The following is a 15000-nucleotide window of genomic DNA, read 5'->3' on the forward strand; positions in this document are numbered from 1 at the left end:
CCCTACACGACGCTCTTCCGATCTGTACTTCACGGAGCTATTTTCAATGTTGTTTCAACAATTTTATTGAAATGGTAACGCAAAATACGATAAATACCTAATATACGATAACTCATTCCCTAATTATAGGTACGTACCTACGAAACTAACAATATTGTTAAAACGAGCAACTCAAAATATTCTGTACGGACAGAAATAAAAGCAAATCAAGTATCAAAAAGAATGTGAACCTTTACAGCACCACAAACAAAATCATAGAAATAATAGAAAAATAAAAGAATTTCCTTTTATAAAACAATAAATATAAAATAAATAAAAAGCAGTTAAAACCAGTGATCCTGAGCAAGACAGAAACAAGCACTACTGTTCCCAGTGCGCCCCTTCCTGGTAACTTTGCTATCAAACTTTATGGTTTTCTTAACAAAATTTACACCACCACTTTCGTGATCCTGGTAAAAAGACCATTAATTTGATATATAGGTTGACCAGGTTTGGATAAGTCCTTCTATGCTATGGGGACAGACTGAGGGACAGACTGACAACAGAAACAAGCACTATTGTTCCCAGTGCGCCCCTTCCTGGTAACTTTGCTATCAAACTTTATGGTTTTCTTAACAAAATTTACACCTCCACTTTCGTGATCCTGCTAAAAAGACCATTAATTTGATATATAGGTTGACCAGGTTTGGATAAGTCCTTCTATGCTATGGGGACAGACTGAGGGACAGACTGACAGACACCGAAGCGAATACAAAAGCCCGTCCACTATACCTTTTGTTATTAATATCATAATAATAAAGGTAGGACAGGCTAAAAAGTGCAAAAAAATAAACAATCAGGGCCGGATGTAGAAAGTGGGTCAAAACAGGCACGGCAACCAAAAGAGAGAGAGAGAGATAGGAAGAGAGAGAGAAAGAGAAAGAGAGAGAGAGAGAGAGAGAGAGAGAGAGAGAGAGAGAGAGAGAGAGAGAGAGAGTTACAAATGTCAAATTAATGGTTTCTAACTTTATGAAAATGGACCGGCAGATAGTTTTATATCAAGGACAGGGCTGGGCTAGGCTAGGCGGCAGGGTGGGCCCTAGGCTGGGCTGGTGATGAGGTTATCCACCCTCATAGCTTGGCATTACTAGGTCACTGAAGACTAACGTCACGACCAGTTAGAGTGTTTGGACAGTTTTTAGTTTGATACTACTGCTGATAGCTACTCGCTAGCGTTACCGTATCGTTATTGATATCTGCAAGTCGAAACTTCTCAGAAATTGATAATATCTGGGTATACATTTTGAGAACTTTAGAACATTTATTTGTCGCGATCAAAATCTGAAAACTTTAAGAACTGAAATGTTCCGCTCTCTGGACCAACATTTTGAGTTTGATCGTTAGAGCGTGCTTTGTTTTTTTTTTTTTTTCATTTTTTTTTTAAGAGTTAAATGTATGAGACAGGGAACTGTATACTGCCTATATGGTCTTATCGTCCCGAAATCGAAAGAGAGAAGGAAGACAGGGATAGGAGAAAGCATAAGCAGTCCGGAGTCCGAGATACGAACATTATCCCCATCAAGGCATAAAATCCCGGGGGACGAACCCCGGTACGCTACACGGTAACTTACAAAGGCAGACGCACTACTAACTAAGCTAACTAGCCTGGCGTTTATTGTTTTAGATTTTGATATCTATGCTAGCTAATAGGAGAGCACGCAGCGGGACCAACATTTGGTATTTTTTATATCTTCTACAAGTTCGGCCTGCCTTTTCTACAAGTAGTGGCCCATGCCTTGGAATGATATAATAAATAGTATCAATACGATATACCATAGCCTTATTGTCGGATACAAAACGAACTGAAACTTCCATACCCTACTGGCAATGCGTGAAGGATATTGAGGACTCATTGTTGAAAATCTGTTCTGTAGACTCATAGAGAAATGACGCTCTGATCAATTACGCTTGCATTAATTAACTAATATAATGCATTAATAATATAATAATAATAATAATAATAAGATAATAATATATTAATAATAATTAATATAATAATAATAATAATAATAATAATAATAATAATAATATAATAATAATAATAATAATAATTATATATAATAATAATAATAATATAATAATAATAATAATAATAATAATAATCGGAAACTTTTTATGGCAAACTTATCTTTTTGATAATAACTTTATTAGATACTGTGACAGATGTGACAGTGTTGAACTTTTTTTTATGGGTGAATTTTTTATTGTCAAAAAATTGACGCATAACGAAACATTTTCTCTTCAAATGACAGTGAAAAAGCCCTTTTTCTGATCAATCACTTTTCCTAGCAGAAAAAAAAAGAGTTTCATGTGCAAGGCTCGAAAAATTGGGAAATTTGCAAAAATATAGCTCTAAATATTCGGAACTTTAACAAAAACACTGTTTTTTTTTAGTTTTGGTTACGTTGGGTTCAAATTTAGGTCAACTTCTTTACTGAACCAAATTTGTCTCATTTCATTTCTTGATTGAAGACTCGATAACTTTCTGAGGGTCCATTGTGAATGTGAAGGTCCATCTCTTGATTTCCTTAGCTCCAAAACACACTTTCACACGGTGCACAGATGAGGACAACGGTCACTTGAGAGCGCCACCCGCGGCTTAAAACCGGTTCCAATTCCCGCTCTCTCATTGGTCCACGGGTCAAGGTCATGCAAACCATCGAGCGCAAAATAGTCAAGCGTGGCCGATCGAAAAGTTACGCATGCGCCTATGCAGGTGCGCCGAACACCCCGCGCACATCCACTTCCAGTACGGCTTCGTCTCCTTCCTCTCCCACGTCCATCAATTCCAACTCACATCTCGTCCACTACAGACCAAACCAGTTGAATCCACCGGATGTGGTCGATTTCACTTTCAAAGTTAGTAAATTTCATTTTCAAAGTGACTACCTATTTTCAGAATTTGAGAAAATAGGTTATCTGACCCACTGGAAAGGAAAGATCTAAAAAACTTCTCACTGAAAGATCTTACTAATCGTTTTCAGAATTTGAGAAAATGGGTTATCTGACCCACTGGAAAGGAAAGGTCTAAAAAACTTCTCACTGAAAGATCTTACTAATCGTTTCCTGTTTTCTGTAGAGTAGAGCTAGATTGAACTCACTTTCAATCCTTTCAGTGTACTATGTAAATTGGACAGTTCTGAAAGTTGAAAAATTACATAAGATAGGATGATGGATGCTTTGTCGAACCCACATAAAAGTGTATTGGGGATTTTTATTGGACAAAAACTGATTTTAAGGGTTAATTACTTGATTTCCTAGGTATGGGACACTTTGAAGTTATATAAACACCCTGTAAAGAGTAAAGAATTTCTTCTTCAGTGTAAAAGATCTGAGGGCTAGAGCACTAATCAGACCCTATAGAACTGAGGGCTGGCGTACTAATATCAGCCCCTCCCTATGTTTCTTTGCAGTTAATGCTCCTGGGTGATTCCGGAGTAGGCAAAACCTGCCTCTTCCTTCGCTATAGAGATAACACGTTCGTATCTGGTGCTTTCATTTCGACGGTTGGGATAGATTTTCGGGTGAGCACCATTTTGATTTTTCGTTGTGTGTCCGTGTGCCTAATCCCACTCGCTTGCCCTCTTCACGTGCTATTCCATTTTGTGAAATTTTCACCTTTTTTGTACCCCTCTAAAAAGTAAAGGTGGTTCTTTTCCCCTTGTTATTCCGTATTATCACGAACATGTTTTTACTTTTTTTCCCCCACTTTTGGTTCACTTTGTGTTCTTATTTTTGTTCTCTGAAGATAACTTTTTGAGTTTTCAGGTGGGAAATATTATTATTATTTTTTACCATAAAACAAGTTCTAAAAGAAATCGTTTCGTTGGTTTGTTTAAGTCCAAGACAACAAACCTTATCTTTTAGAATAAAATCCGCCCCGTGCGGGAATCGAACCCGCTACCTAGCGCTTACGAGGCAAACGCTCTATCCCAAGCTACTATAAGCTTAAGGAATTATCTTATAATATAATTATGCTTACTTCTGTCTGCAATTTAATTCTTCTAAGCTTTGTCTCAAGAGCTTGTAAATTGATTTCGGCTTAGCAATTAAGACCTTTTCTCCAACATGAGTTGTATACGCACATATATCGACCTTTGTGTAGTGGTGTGTGCTTCATGCAAGCTGGGGAAGCCTCCCTGCCACCCTCTCTCTCTATTACTGGGGAAGAAAGATTTGATGAGAAAGAAGAGGACACGGAAAGTATAAGTAATTAAGTAAGTCTCTCTCTATTGGGCATTTTTTTCCGTTGCACCCTATTGGCCATTTTTTTTTTTTTTTTTTTTTTTTTTACACAGCTCCAGTTGTAAGATTAAAGTTTTATTTTTCGTTTCAGAAAGAGGATAATAAAGCTCCAGTTGTAAGATTAAAGTTTTATTTTTCGTTTCAGAAAGAGGATAATAAAGCTTTTCCAACAATTCCAACTAAATTAATTGAATTCTAAAAGGTTTAATTAAGATTTTAAAATGTTGGCTGGCAGCTACCTACAATGTAGGTCCTACATACATAATTACCAGAGTCCTTCAAACGTCATAATGTCATGATATCATACTAAAACGTCATATTTTAGCTTTTTGGGGGAAAACATCATAAAACGCCGAAATTTTCAAAAATGTCATAAAAAAACGTCATATTTTAGGCATTTTGAGCCAAAATTTACGAAAAAGTCCTAAAAATATCTTACATTAGAACACAAATAACTTTTACTCTTCACAGTTGGGGGAGGGGTTTTTTATTGTTTATTCAAACAGACATGTTTCGCCATCCCCTCGAAATAACTTTCTCGCACTTTCTTCCTCTCTCTCTCTGAACCTTTCTATATCTCTTTTACCTACGTTCTCTTCCTCTTAGTTTCCGTTCTCCCTCTCTCTCTCTCTCTCCCTCCCTCTCTCTTCCTCTTAGTTTCCTTTCTCCCTCTCTCTCTCTCTCTCCATCCCCCTCTCTCTCTGTACCCGCCTATTTCTTCTTCTGTGTTCCTTCTTTTCACCTCCTCCTCCTCCTTCTTCTTCTTATTCTTCTTTGTCTTGTTCTTCTCCTCCTTTATCTCATCTTTCTTCTCTTTGTCCCTTTTCTCCTTCTGCTCCTTCTTTTTCCTCTTTGTCTCTTTCTCCTTGTCCTCTTCCTTCTTCTATTTTTTTTTAAAGTATACCTTCTCCCTGCTCTTCTTCTTCGTCTTGTTCTCCTCTTCCTCATCTTGCTTCTCTTTGTCCCCTTTTCTCCTCCAGCTACCCTTCCTCCTTCTTCTCTTTCTCTCAATCTCGTCTCATTATATTTTTCCCCTCTTCAAAAACCTCCTGATAAGTTGATACTAATTCGTCACGACTTGGATGGGATTTTTTCCCCGACCTAATTCCCGCTGACGGGTTCGAGATGTTCGTAGACAGCCTTCTATAACTTTATCATCCATCATAATTAACTCCTTGTCTCGAGCCCTGACGTCATTATATTTGATGTTGACATCCATTTAAGAGGGGAAAAGGCTGTTTTTTGAGGAGGGATGTTGACATCCGTTTGAGAGGGAAAAGGCTTTTGAAGAGGGATATAAGGGAGGCCTTTTTTTTTACTAGGAAGAGGAAGAGGAGGAGGTGGTAGTGGTGGAGAAGAGGAAGGCTGTTTTGAAGGCTGGTTGTGAAAACATGAATCGAACTGTATGTAAAAATTTACATTTATTGTTATCCAAAGGGTGAAAATAGAGGGGGTGAAATAAATAGTATATAAAATATATTTTTATCCTTTTTTCATCACGGAGCTTGTAATAGACATACCTACCTATCTCTTATTAATTTATTATACCTATATTTTTATGGAATCAGATACAAAATGGTCTTCTGGAAGTTTCCACCCTGGAACCAGCCGAGGCTGCCAGCATATCTGTGTACCTAACACTGTTAGAAATTTGATTGTGTAGGTATCAAATTATTTTCCTACACTGATACACCTACAACAGCACTGGGAAATCTCCGGTATTTCTTCGGCACAAGCCTGTCAAAGTCAGGAAACAATATCAAATTTTGATGTGCCAAGGGAATTAATTTTGCCGTCGATGTTGGAAAGTTTTCCTCTATTTTCCGAACAAATTGCCCGTGTGTGTTTACCTTTCTATCATTTTTGATGTACTCGCTTCCAATTTCCAACATGAGTTGTATACGTACATAATGCTACATACAGGGTGGTTCGTGATTTGCGAACCACGCTTATATCTCAGAAACGGCTGGAAATTAAGGAATGAAATAAACGGCATCATATATATAAAATATATTTTTATCCTTTTTTCATCACGAAGCTTGTAATACTACACATACCTACCTCTTATTAATTTATTATACCTATATTTTTATGGAATCAGATACAAAATGGTCTTCTGGAAGATTCCACCCCGCAACCAGCCGAGGCTGCCAGCATATCTGTGTACCTAACACTGTTAGAAATTTGATTGTGTATCAAATTATTTTCCTACACTGATACACCTACAACAGCACTGGGAAATCTCCGGTATTTCTTTGGCACAAGCCTGTCAAAGTCAGGAAACAATATCAAATTTTGATGTGCCAAGAGAATTAATTTTGCCGTCGATGTTGGAAAGTTTTCCTCTATTTTCCGAACAAATTGCCCGTGTGTGTTTACCTTTCTATCATTTTTGATTCCCAATAATTTTATCACACTCTTTTCTGTATCTTCTCCATCTAGCCCTCTCCCCCTACATTATATCTCTCCCTTCCTCCCTCCCTTTATCTTTTTACTCCCCCTCCCCTCGAAATAACTTTCTCGCACTTTCTTCCTCTCTCTCTCTGAACCTTTCTATATCTCTTTTACCTACGTTCTCTTCCTCTTAGTTTCCGTTCTCCCTCTCTCTCTCTCTCTCCCTCCCTCTCTCTTCCTCTTAGTTTCCTTTCTCCCTCTCTCTCTCTCTCTCCATCCCCCTCTCTCTCTGTACCCGCCTATTTCTTCTTCTGTGTTCCTTCTTTTCACCTCCTCCTCCTCCTTCTTCTTCTTATTCTTCTTTGTCTTGTTCTTCTCCTCCTTTATCTCATCTTTCTTCTCTTTGTCCCTTTTCTCCTTCTGCTCCTTCTTTTTCCTCTTTGTCTCTTTCTCCTTGTCCTCTTCCTTCTTCTATTTTTTTTTAAAGTATACCTTCTCCCTGCTCTTCTTCTTCGTCTTGTTCTCCTCTTCCTCATCTTGCTTCTCTTTGTCCCCTTTTCTCCTCCAGCTACCCTTCCTCCTTCTTCTCTTTCTCTCAATCTCGTCTCATTATATTTTTCCCCTCTTCAAAAACCTCCTGATAAGTTGATACTAATTCGTCACGACTTGGATGGGATTTTTTCCCCGACCTAATTCCCGCTGACGGGTTCGAGATGTTCGTAGGCAGCCTCTATATTTCGATAACTTTATCATCCATCATAATTAACTCCTTGCCTCGAGCCGTGACGTCATTATTTTTGATGTTGACATCCATTTGAGGGGGGAAAAGGCTGTTTTTTGAGGAGGGATGTCGACATCCATTTGAGAGGGAAAAGGCTTTTGAGGAGGGATATAAGGGAGGCCTTTTTTTGACTAGGAAGGGGAAGAGGAGGAGGTGGTAGTGGTGGAGAAGAGGAAGGCTGTTTTGAAGGCTGGTTGTGAAAACATGAATCGAACTGTATGTAAAAATAGTTTTGCTGGACCAAGGCCTGGTGACCGATGGGTGAATGAATCATCTGGCCCTGGTCACCATACTGTTCATATGAGAGGTCGGAGAGACATAAATATTTTGCTGAACCTAACATTAGGTACTGTAGAAACTCGATTATTTCAACTTCCATTACTTCAACTCTTTATTATTTCAACTCCAAAATCCATTGTTTTTTTTTCTATCTTTCAAAGGATATCCTATCTTATCAGAAGAAAAGATCATAGAAAGTGATAATTTCAACTAGGTACACCCAATCCCTATCAATTGAAATAATCGAGGTTCTACTGTACTTTCCTAATCAAGTGTGCCGGGAGGGGCGCGAACGTCAAGAGCTCGAAGCGCCGAGCCGCCTCGTCTATATTAACACGAAATAGAGTTTCATGGTTTTACGATAAAGGTAAAAACACACTACCATGACGTGACGTGATGTGACGTGACGTGATGGTAGTGTGGCTGTCCAGAACGAAATCACCTACAATATTGGGGGAAAACTTTGAACAACATCTTTCTGACTCCCCATAACTTCACATGACATGACGTAACGTGAGTTTCATGGTTATAGGATAAGGAAAGTAAAAATGGGAAAATTTACGAAATAGTTACCTACCAATTTCTCTAAAATTCGGTTGTAATAGGTACCAATTTCTCACCAATTTTAGTCGTATTTTCTTTCCGGGAAACCGAGACGAATTCCCGTCTTCTGAAGCTCATTTCGACACTAGGTGAGTGAGAAATACTGCTAGGTACCTAATTAAAAAAATGCTGCCACAATAAGAAAAAAAATGCTGCCACAATAAGAAAAAAAAAAATGCTGCCACAATAAGAAAAAAAATGCTGCTAACTGAGTTGAAATGCTGCTATGTAGAAGAGAAAAATGCTGCCACAATAATAAAGAAATGCTGCTAGGTAAGTGAGAAATGCTGCTTCAATAAGAAAGAAATGCTGCTAGATAAGTGAGAAATGCTGCCTTAATAAGAAAGAAATGCTGCTAGGTAAGTGAGAAATGCTGCTAGGTAAGTGAGAAATGCTGCTTCAATAAGAAAGAAATGCTGCTAGGTTACTGGAAATGCTGCTGAGTTTTAATGCTGCTAGATAAGAAAGAAATGCTCCTAAAGGAGTTCATGTTCTACTAGACTTTTTGAAAATGCCGCTAACTGAGTTGAAATGCTGCTACAATAAGAAGAAGAACTGCTAGAGGAGTTTAAATTCTAGGTACCTACTAGATTGGTTGAAAAATTCTACTAGTTAAAAAAATGCTGCTACAATAAGAAAGAAATGCTGCTAGGTAAGTGAGAAATTCTACTAGATTGGTTGAAAATGCTGCTGCCATAAGAAAGATAGTGGAAATGCTGGTAACTTTAAGCACTACTAGATAAGAGAGAAAATTTGCTACCTCAGTAAACAGGAGAGCGTGGGTTCAATCCCATCCGAGGTATGAAAAATTTACTTCAATATTCAATTAAATAATTTGAGAATTCAACCACAGTAGTAATAGTAGTAGCCTACTGCTGGAATAAAGAGACTTAGTCAAATTCAAGCACTATAGAGATAAGCACTATTATTTGTTATAATATATCTACAAGCTTTCGTGTTTTATTTTGCAAGGGCATGATTTTCGAAAATGTCAATGGTTTACGCTGTGACATTACAGCTTAAGTGGATTTGTTTTCCCACCCTTTTTCCCTTCGAGAATGACTTGTTTAGTTGCAGCTTTTTGCTCATCCATATTTTATGTCCTCAAACAACTTTGTGGGACGAACAAATTTGATGGAGTTTGAAAATTATAATAATATCAAATTTTATCTTCTGAAAAAATTGGGTTAAGGTCGGTAAAGACTGAGTTGATAAATGATTATTTTTAGGGAGGAAAACTTTGTAAGTTTGTAAAATATATTTAAATAAACATCTTAAGTGGAACTTGGATGACAGCTATATTTCTTATATGAAAAATATTACATAGAAATGTACAAACATTTATCCCATTCTCCTCCTCCTTCCTCTTCTTCTTCTTCTTTCATCTATTCACTATGTAAGTACATCTCTTGTACAAAGAGATAGCATACATACATATTATATGTATGTAGGTATCTCGAAAGGTATAGGTACCTATACTTCAGTAAGTAGGGATCCCTCGTTGAATGCCTTTGGCATAAGAGTAGATGTGGTTGCAAATATTCCCTGAATGTGAGTATGCATGTTATAGCTAATACGTATCTCTGGGCACATTCAATTGAACGAAATAAAATTAATTCCTAGAATATGTTTTACATCAGGCAGGACCGTTTCCAGGATTTTGTCGAGGGGGGGGGGGGGGGAGTTGTCTTTCTTATATGTTAGTACCTAATTATAACTTATTAATCTTATTATTATAACGGGATTTAAAGTCATCGTCACTGTATTATAACTTCTTAGGTTTTTAGTAGGTAACTTGGATTTTACCCTCTGTTTAACAACAAGCTATCCGCCTCCTTACATTACCCTTATTTAACCTGAAATGGGCTGGGAAAAAGCCAGTAGCACGCTTTGGCCCAGATGGTCACCCATCCGGATACTAACCACGCGTACCGTTGCTTAACTTCAGTAATCCGATTGGAACTGGTGTATTCAGCTTGCCATCACCACTGGCTATTATTATCAACATTAATTTAATAAAACGTCTATCATTAATTCATAACGTACCTACCTACTACCTACCTACTGATTTGACTTTGTCCTAATAAGTTTCATTAGCTACCTAACTAAGTACCTACCTAGGTACTTAATAGAGTTCCGTACGGAACTCTATTAAGTACACTATCTTTGAACATCATTGATTTTTACCAAGTTCATAAAAGCTGTGAAGTGCTGAATGTATTACAAGTTTGTATTGACAAATTTACATACCCACCACCTACACACAAAATCATAACCTGGAATCCTGCTAGAATTTTGTTCAATATTTGTATGAACGCCTGAAAACTATTTTGTATATGCAATGTGCAACGCACAATATTACCAAAACGGGTCAGATATATTACCTTGTAGCTGTTTTTCTGGCAGCACTACTTTCATCATTTTATTATTCCCTACATGTTAGATAATGTTAGATTATTATTATCATTGTTGTGTATGCCTACCTACATAGGTTTCGGAATATTGTCAATGGACGCAGATTTTGGGTTTTGTGAGTGTCAAATAAATTGAGCGCCTACGTCGCCTACACAATTTTGTATCTTTCTCTCTCCCCCATTTCTCTTTCATCTCTCTAGCTCCTCTTCCTCTCTCCTCCTTTTTACTTCCTTTCTCGTCCTCCTCCGCTACTCTTCTCTCACTCCTTTTGCTTTTGTGGGGCTTCTCAAGTTCAAAAGATCTCGATTCAAAGGCCGCATGCTGTCCAATTATTGGGACAAGTGCGTATAATACCTACCTACGTATGTATATGTACCCTTTGAAGAGAAAGCAGGGTTGTAGCGTGGGTGCTGGTCTTCAAATTCACATTAATTTTTATGAGCCCAAGCTTTTGTACTAAGTTTATTAGGTACCTAGATAGGTACATTCAATAGCGTGTAATACCTAATACCTAGTGCTTATTTATACTGCTCGAATAGGACTGAAAAGTCCCTTTACTCCAGCAGTAGGCTACTATCTACTATTATTGTGGTCAAATTCTCCAACAATTCCAACTAAATTAATTGGATTCTAAAAGGTTTAATTAAGGTTTTAAAATGTTGGCTGGCAGCTACCTACAATGTAGGTCCTACATACATAATTACATACCCACCAGCCCACCACCTACACACAAAATCATAACCTGGAATCCTGCTAGAATTTTGTTCCATTACAATTTGTATGAACGCCTGAAAACTATTTTGTATATGCAATGTGCAACGCACAATACATAATATTACCAAAACGGGTCAGATATATTACCTACCTACCTAGTAGCTGTTTTTCTGGCAGCACTACTTTCATCATTTTATTATTCCCTACATGTTAGATTATTAGATATTATCATTGTTGTGTATGCCTACCTAGGTTTTCGAATATTGTCAATGGACGCAGATTTTGGATTTTGTGAGTTTCAAATAAATTGAGCGCCTACGTCGCCTACACAATTTTGTATCTTTCTCTCTCCCCCATTTCTCTCTCTTCTCTCTAGCTCCTCTTCCTCTCTCCTCCTTTTTACTTCCTACTTCCTTTCTCGTCTTCCTCCGCTACTCTTCTCTTTCTCCTTTCGCTTTTGTGGGGCTTCTCAAGTTCAAAAGATCTCGATTCAAAGGCCGCATGCTGTCCAAGTCTTATCGCCCCGAAAGCGAAGAGAGAAGGAAGAAAGGATAGGAGAAAGCCAGTCGTTCCGAGAACGAACCTTATCCGTTGCGGATAAAATCCGGCCCGGGCGGGAATCGACTGACAGTATTAAAAAGTCCCTTATTTATCGCGATCCACGGTGGTAAAACTCGACCTAAATGGAACTGTTTGAACAGTTGCAAGACTGTTAGGAACAGTTCAAGACTTGTCAAAATTTGAAGTTCACTTTTTCCAAGTAGCTCACGTGAGTCACGTGGTTAGTCCTATCCTCCTCCTATATGGGGGACATTCATACCTAGAGGCCAGTGACCATGAAAAGTTAAGAACCCCTGAAAACCTCCTTTTCCTCTCCTTTCTTCGCCGGAGGAAAAATTGTACTTTTCCTCACTATATGGGGGACACCCATACCTATAGGCCAGTGACCATGAAAAGTTAAGAACCCCTGAAAACCTCCTTTTCCTCTCCTTTCTCGGCCGGAGGAAAAATTGTACTTTCCTCACACACTCAAAACTTTTCTGCTCAGGTCGACCGAAAAGTTTTGCCGAAGGTTTTGTTTGGTTAGACCTACCGTTGTAAACTTTTATGCTAAAAATCAGAATATTATTACCTACCTACTGCGAGTTGTAAAATTTTATCTTAGGCATGTGAAGAAAAAGGAAAAAGCCATAGAAATTTTTACTTCCTATTATTTCTTCTTCATTTCTTTCTTTTTCTTTTTCCTAACAAAAGAAAACATGGTGTTTTATGAGGAAGACCAAATAAACTTTCAAGGAAAAGTCAGATTATGGGATTAGCAGAAAAGTTGCTTATTGTAATGGTCTGTCAGAAACTTTCGCAGCCAAAGACCGAAACAGAGGGTACGAACGTGCTACAACCAATGTGACATATCTGAGGAATTATAGACCTAATAGATATCTACTTCAAGAGACTTGATAGAGGAAACTGTAACTGCTGAGGTCTTATCGTTACGAAAGCGAAGCGAGAAGGAATTCAGGTTAGGAGAAAGCCAGCCGTTCCGAGAACAAACCTTGTCTGTTTAGAATAAAATCCGCCTCGGGGCGCAATCGAACCTAGCGCTTACAAGGCAGACACGTTACCCTCTTTGTAATGGTCTGTGAGAAACTTTCGCAGCCAAAGACCGAAACAGGGTACGAACGTGCTACAACCAACGCGACATATCTGAGGAATTATACACCTAATAGATACCTACTTCAATAGGCTTGATATATAGAGGAAACTGTAACTGCTGAGGTCTTATCGTTACGAAAGCGAAGCGAGAGGGAATTCAGGTTAGGAGAAAGCCAGCCGTTCCGAGAACAAACCTTGTCTGTTTAGAATAAAATCCACCTCGGGGCGCAATCGAACCTAGCGCTTACAAGGCAGACACGTTACCCTCCTAACTAGGCTGGCATGAGCAGGTTTTATTGGTGAAAAAATGCTATAGTGATAAAAATAAATGTAATAAAAGGTAGTATAATAACACATAATAATAATAAAATAAAGATTTTGTCTTTATTAGAGGAAAATACTGGTAATAACAGACACTGCAGCCATTATTGCTGAAATAAGACACCTATGTATATGTACCCTTTGAAGAGAAAGCAGGGTTGTAGCGTGGGTGCTGGTCTTCAAATTCACATTAATTTTTATGAGCCCATCAAGCTTTTGTACTAAGTTTCTTAGGTACCTAACTACCTAGATAGGTACATTCAATAGCGTGTAGGGGCAAAGAGTCCTAAAATTTGGGCTGAGCTTATACGAATCTAGTACCTACCTACTAGAAAGCCTTTTTTTCTGTTTTTCCACCCAACCGATGATCTCTTTCCCTCTTCTGTCCCCAGAATAAGATCGTGAGTGTGGACGACTGTAATGTGAAGCTACAAATATGGGACACTGCAGGACAGGAGAGGTTTCGGATCTAAAATATTTATTGTTTTATCCGCAAACACATCCACGCCACCATCACCTGCCTTGACCACTACACCACCGAGGCAGGTCCTAAAATTGGGCAGGTGTAGGGGCAAACAGTCCTAAAATTTGGGCTGAGCTTATACGAATCCAGTACCTACCTACTGGAAAAGCCTTTTTTTCTGCTTTTCCACCCAACCGATGATCTTTTTCCCTCTTCTGTCCCCAGAATAAGATCGTGAGTGTGGACGACTGTAATGTGAAACTACAAATATGGGACACTGCAGGACAGGAGAGGTTTCGTAGTGTCACTCACGCCTATTATAGGGACGCTCACGGTAAGTACCTAATAAATAAGACACCTATTACCTTACAATAAATGACCAACCATTTCTAACACCCTGACCTTCAACCCTCTCTCTCTCTCTCTCTCTTTCTTTCTCCCTCTTTTTTTCTCTGCCTCCTTCCATAGCGTAGTGGTCAAGACGCTCGCCTGGTAAACAGGAGGGCGTGGGTTCGATCCCAGCCGAGGCATGGAATTTTATCCTCATTTATTTGAGATTTTTTTTTCCCTGCCTCCTTCCATCTCTCTTTCTCTCTCCCTGTGCCTTTCTCCCTCTCTTGATTTCCTCTCTCTCTCTCTCTCTTCCCAATAATTTTATCACACTCTTTTCTGTATCCTTTCTATAGTTAGTAGGCATTTATAGTTAAAACTCTTAAAATAAATAAATGCCTCTTTTTTTTTTAAAAAAAAAGGAAAAAAAATGTTAATGAATATAAAAGGTCCTTTTTTGAAGAGAAGAATGTAGAAATAATTTTGTATATTTTCTTTGAGGTAGAGCAAGAGAGAGAGGAAAAGAGAAAATAAATTAATTGAATGTATATGTATAATTGTATAGTAGTATGAAAACCATTTTATTAGGCATTATCTCATAATTTAGGTAGAGAAAGAATTGCATTTCTATCATTTCAGTTATTTTATTTTAATAACCTAATATGGTACTAATTAATTAATTACTTAATTAATTGCTTCAACCTGGTAAGTATAGAAACCTGACCTGACACAACCAAGAAAAAAGTCCCTAGCTAGTTATTGT

General features: G+C 38.1%; 1 protein-coding gene across 1 annotated transcript; it reads left to right on the forward strand.

The window, feature by feature from the left end:
* Positions 1-2466: 2466 nt before the first annotated feature.
* On the forward strand, positions 2467-14241 carry LOC103519690 (ras-related protein Rab-26-like; the record flags this gene model as incomplete). Its single annotated transcript, XM_008484780.2, has 4 exons — positions 2467-2898; positions 3453-3563; positions 13837-13904; positions 14201-14241. Coding segments are annotated over exons 1-4 (430 nt in total), but the record flags the coding sequence as incomplete, so codon positions are not given.
* Between the last annotated feature and the right edge of the window lie 759 nt (positions 14242-15000).

Source organism: Diaphorina citri, unplaced genomic scaffold, assembly GCF_000475195.1.
Source record: "Diaphorina citri unplaced genomic scaffold, Diaci psyllid genome assembly version 1.1 scaffold2885, whole genome shotgun sequence".
In the NCBI taxonomy this organism is placed as follows: Eukaryota; Metazoa; Arthropoda; class Insecta; order Hemiptera; family Psyllidae; genus Diaphorina; species Diaphorina citri.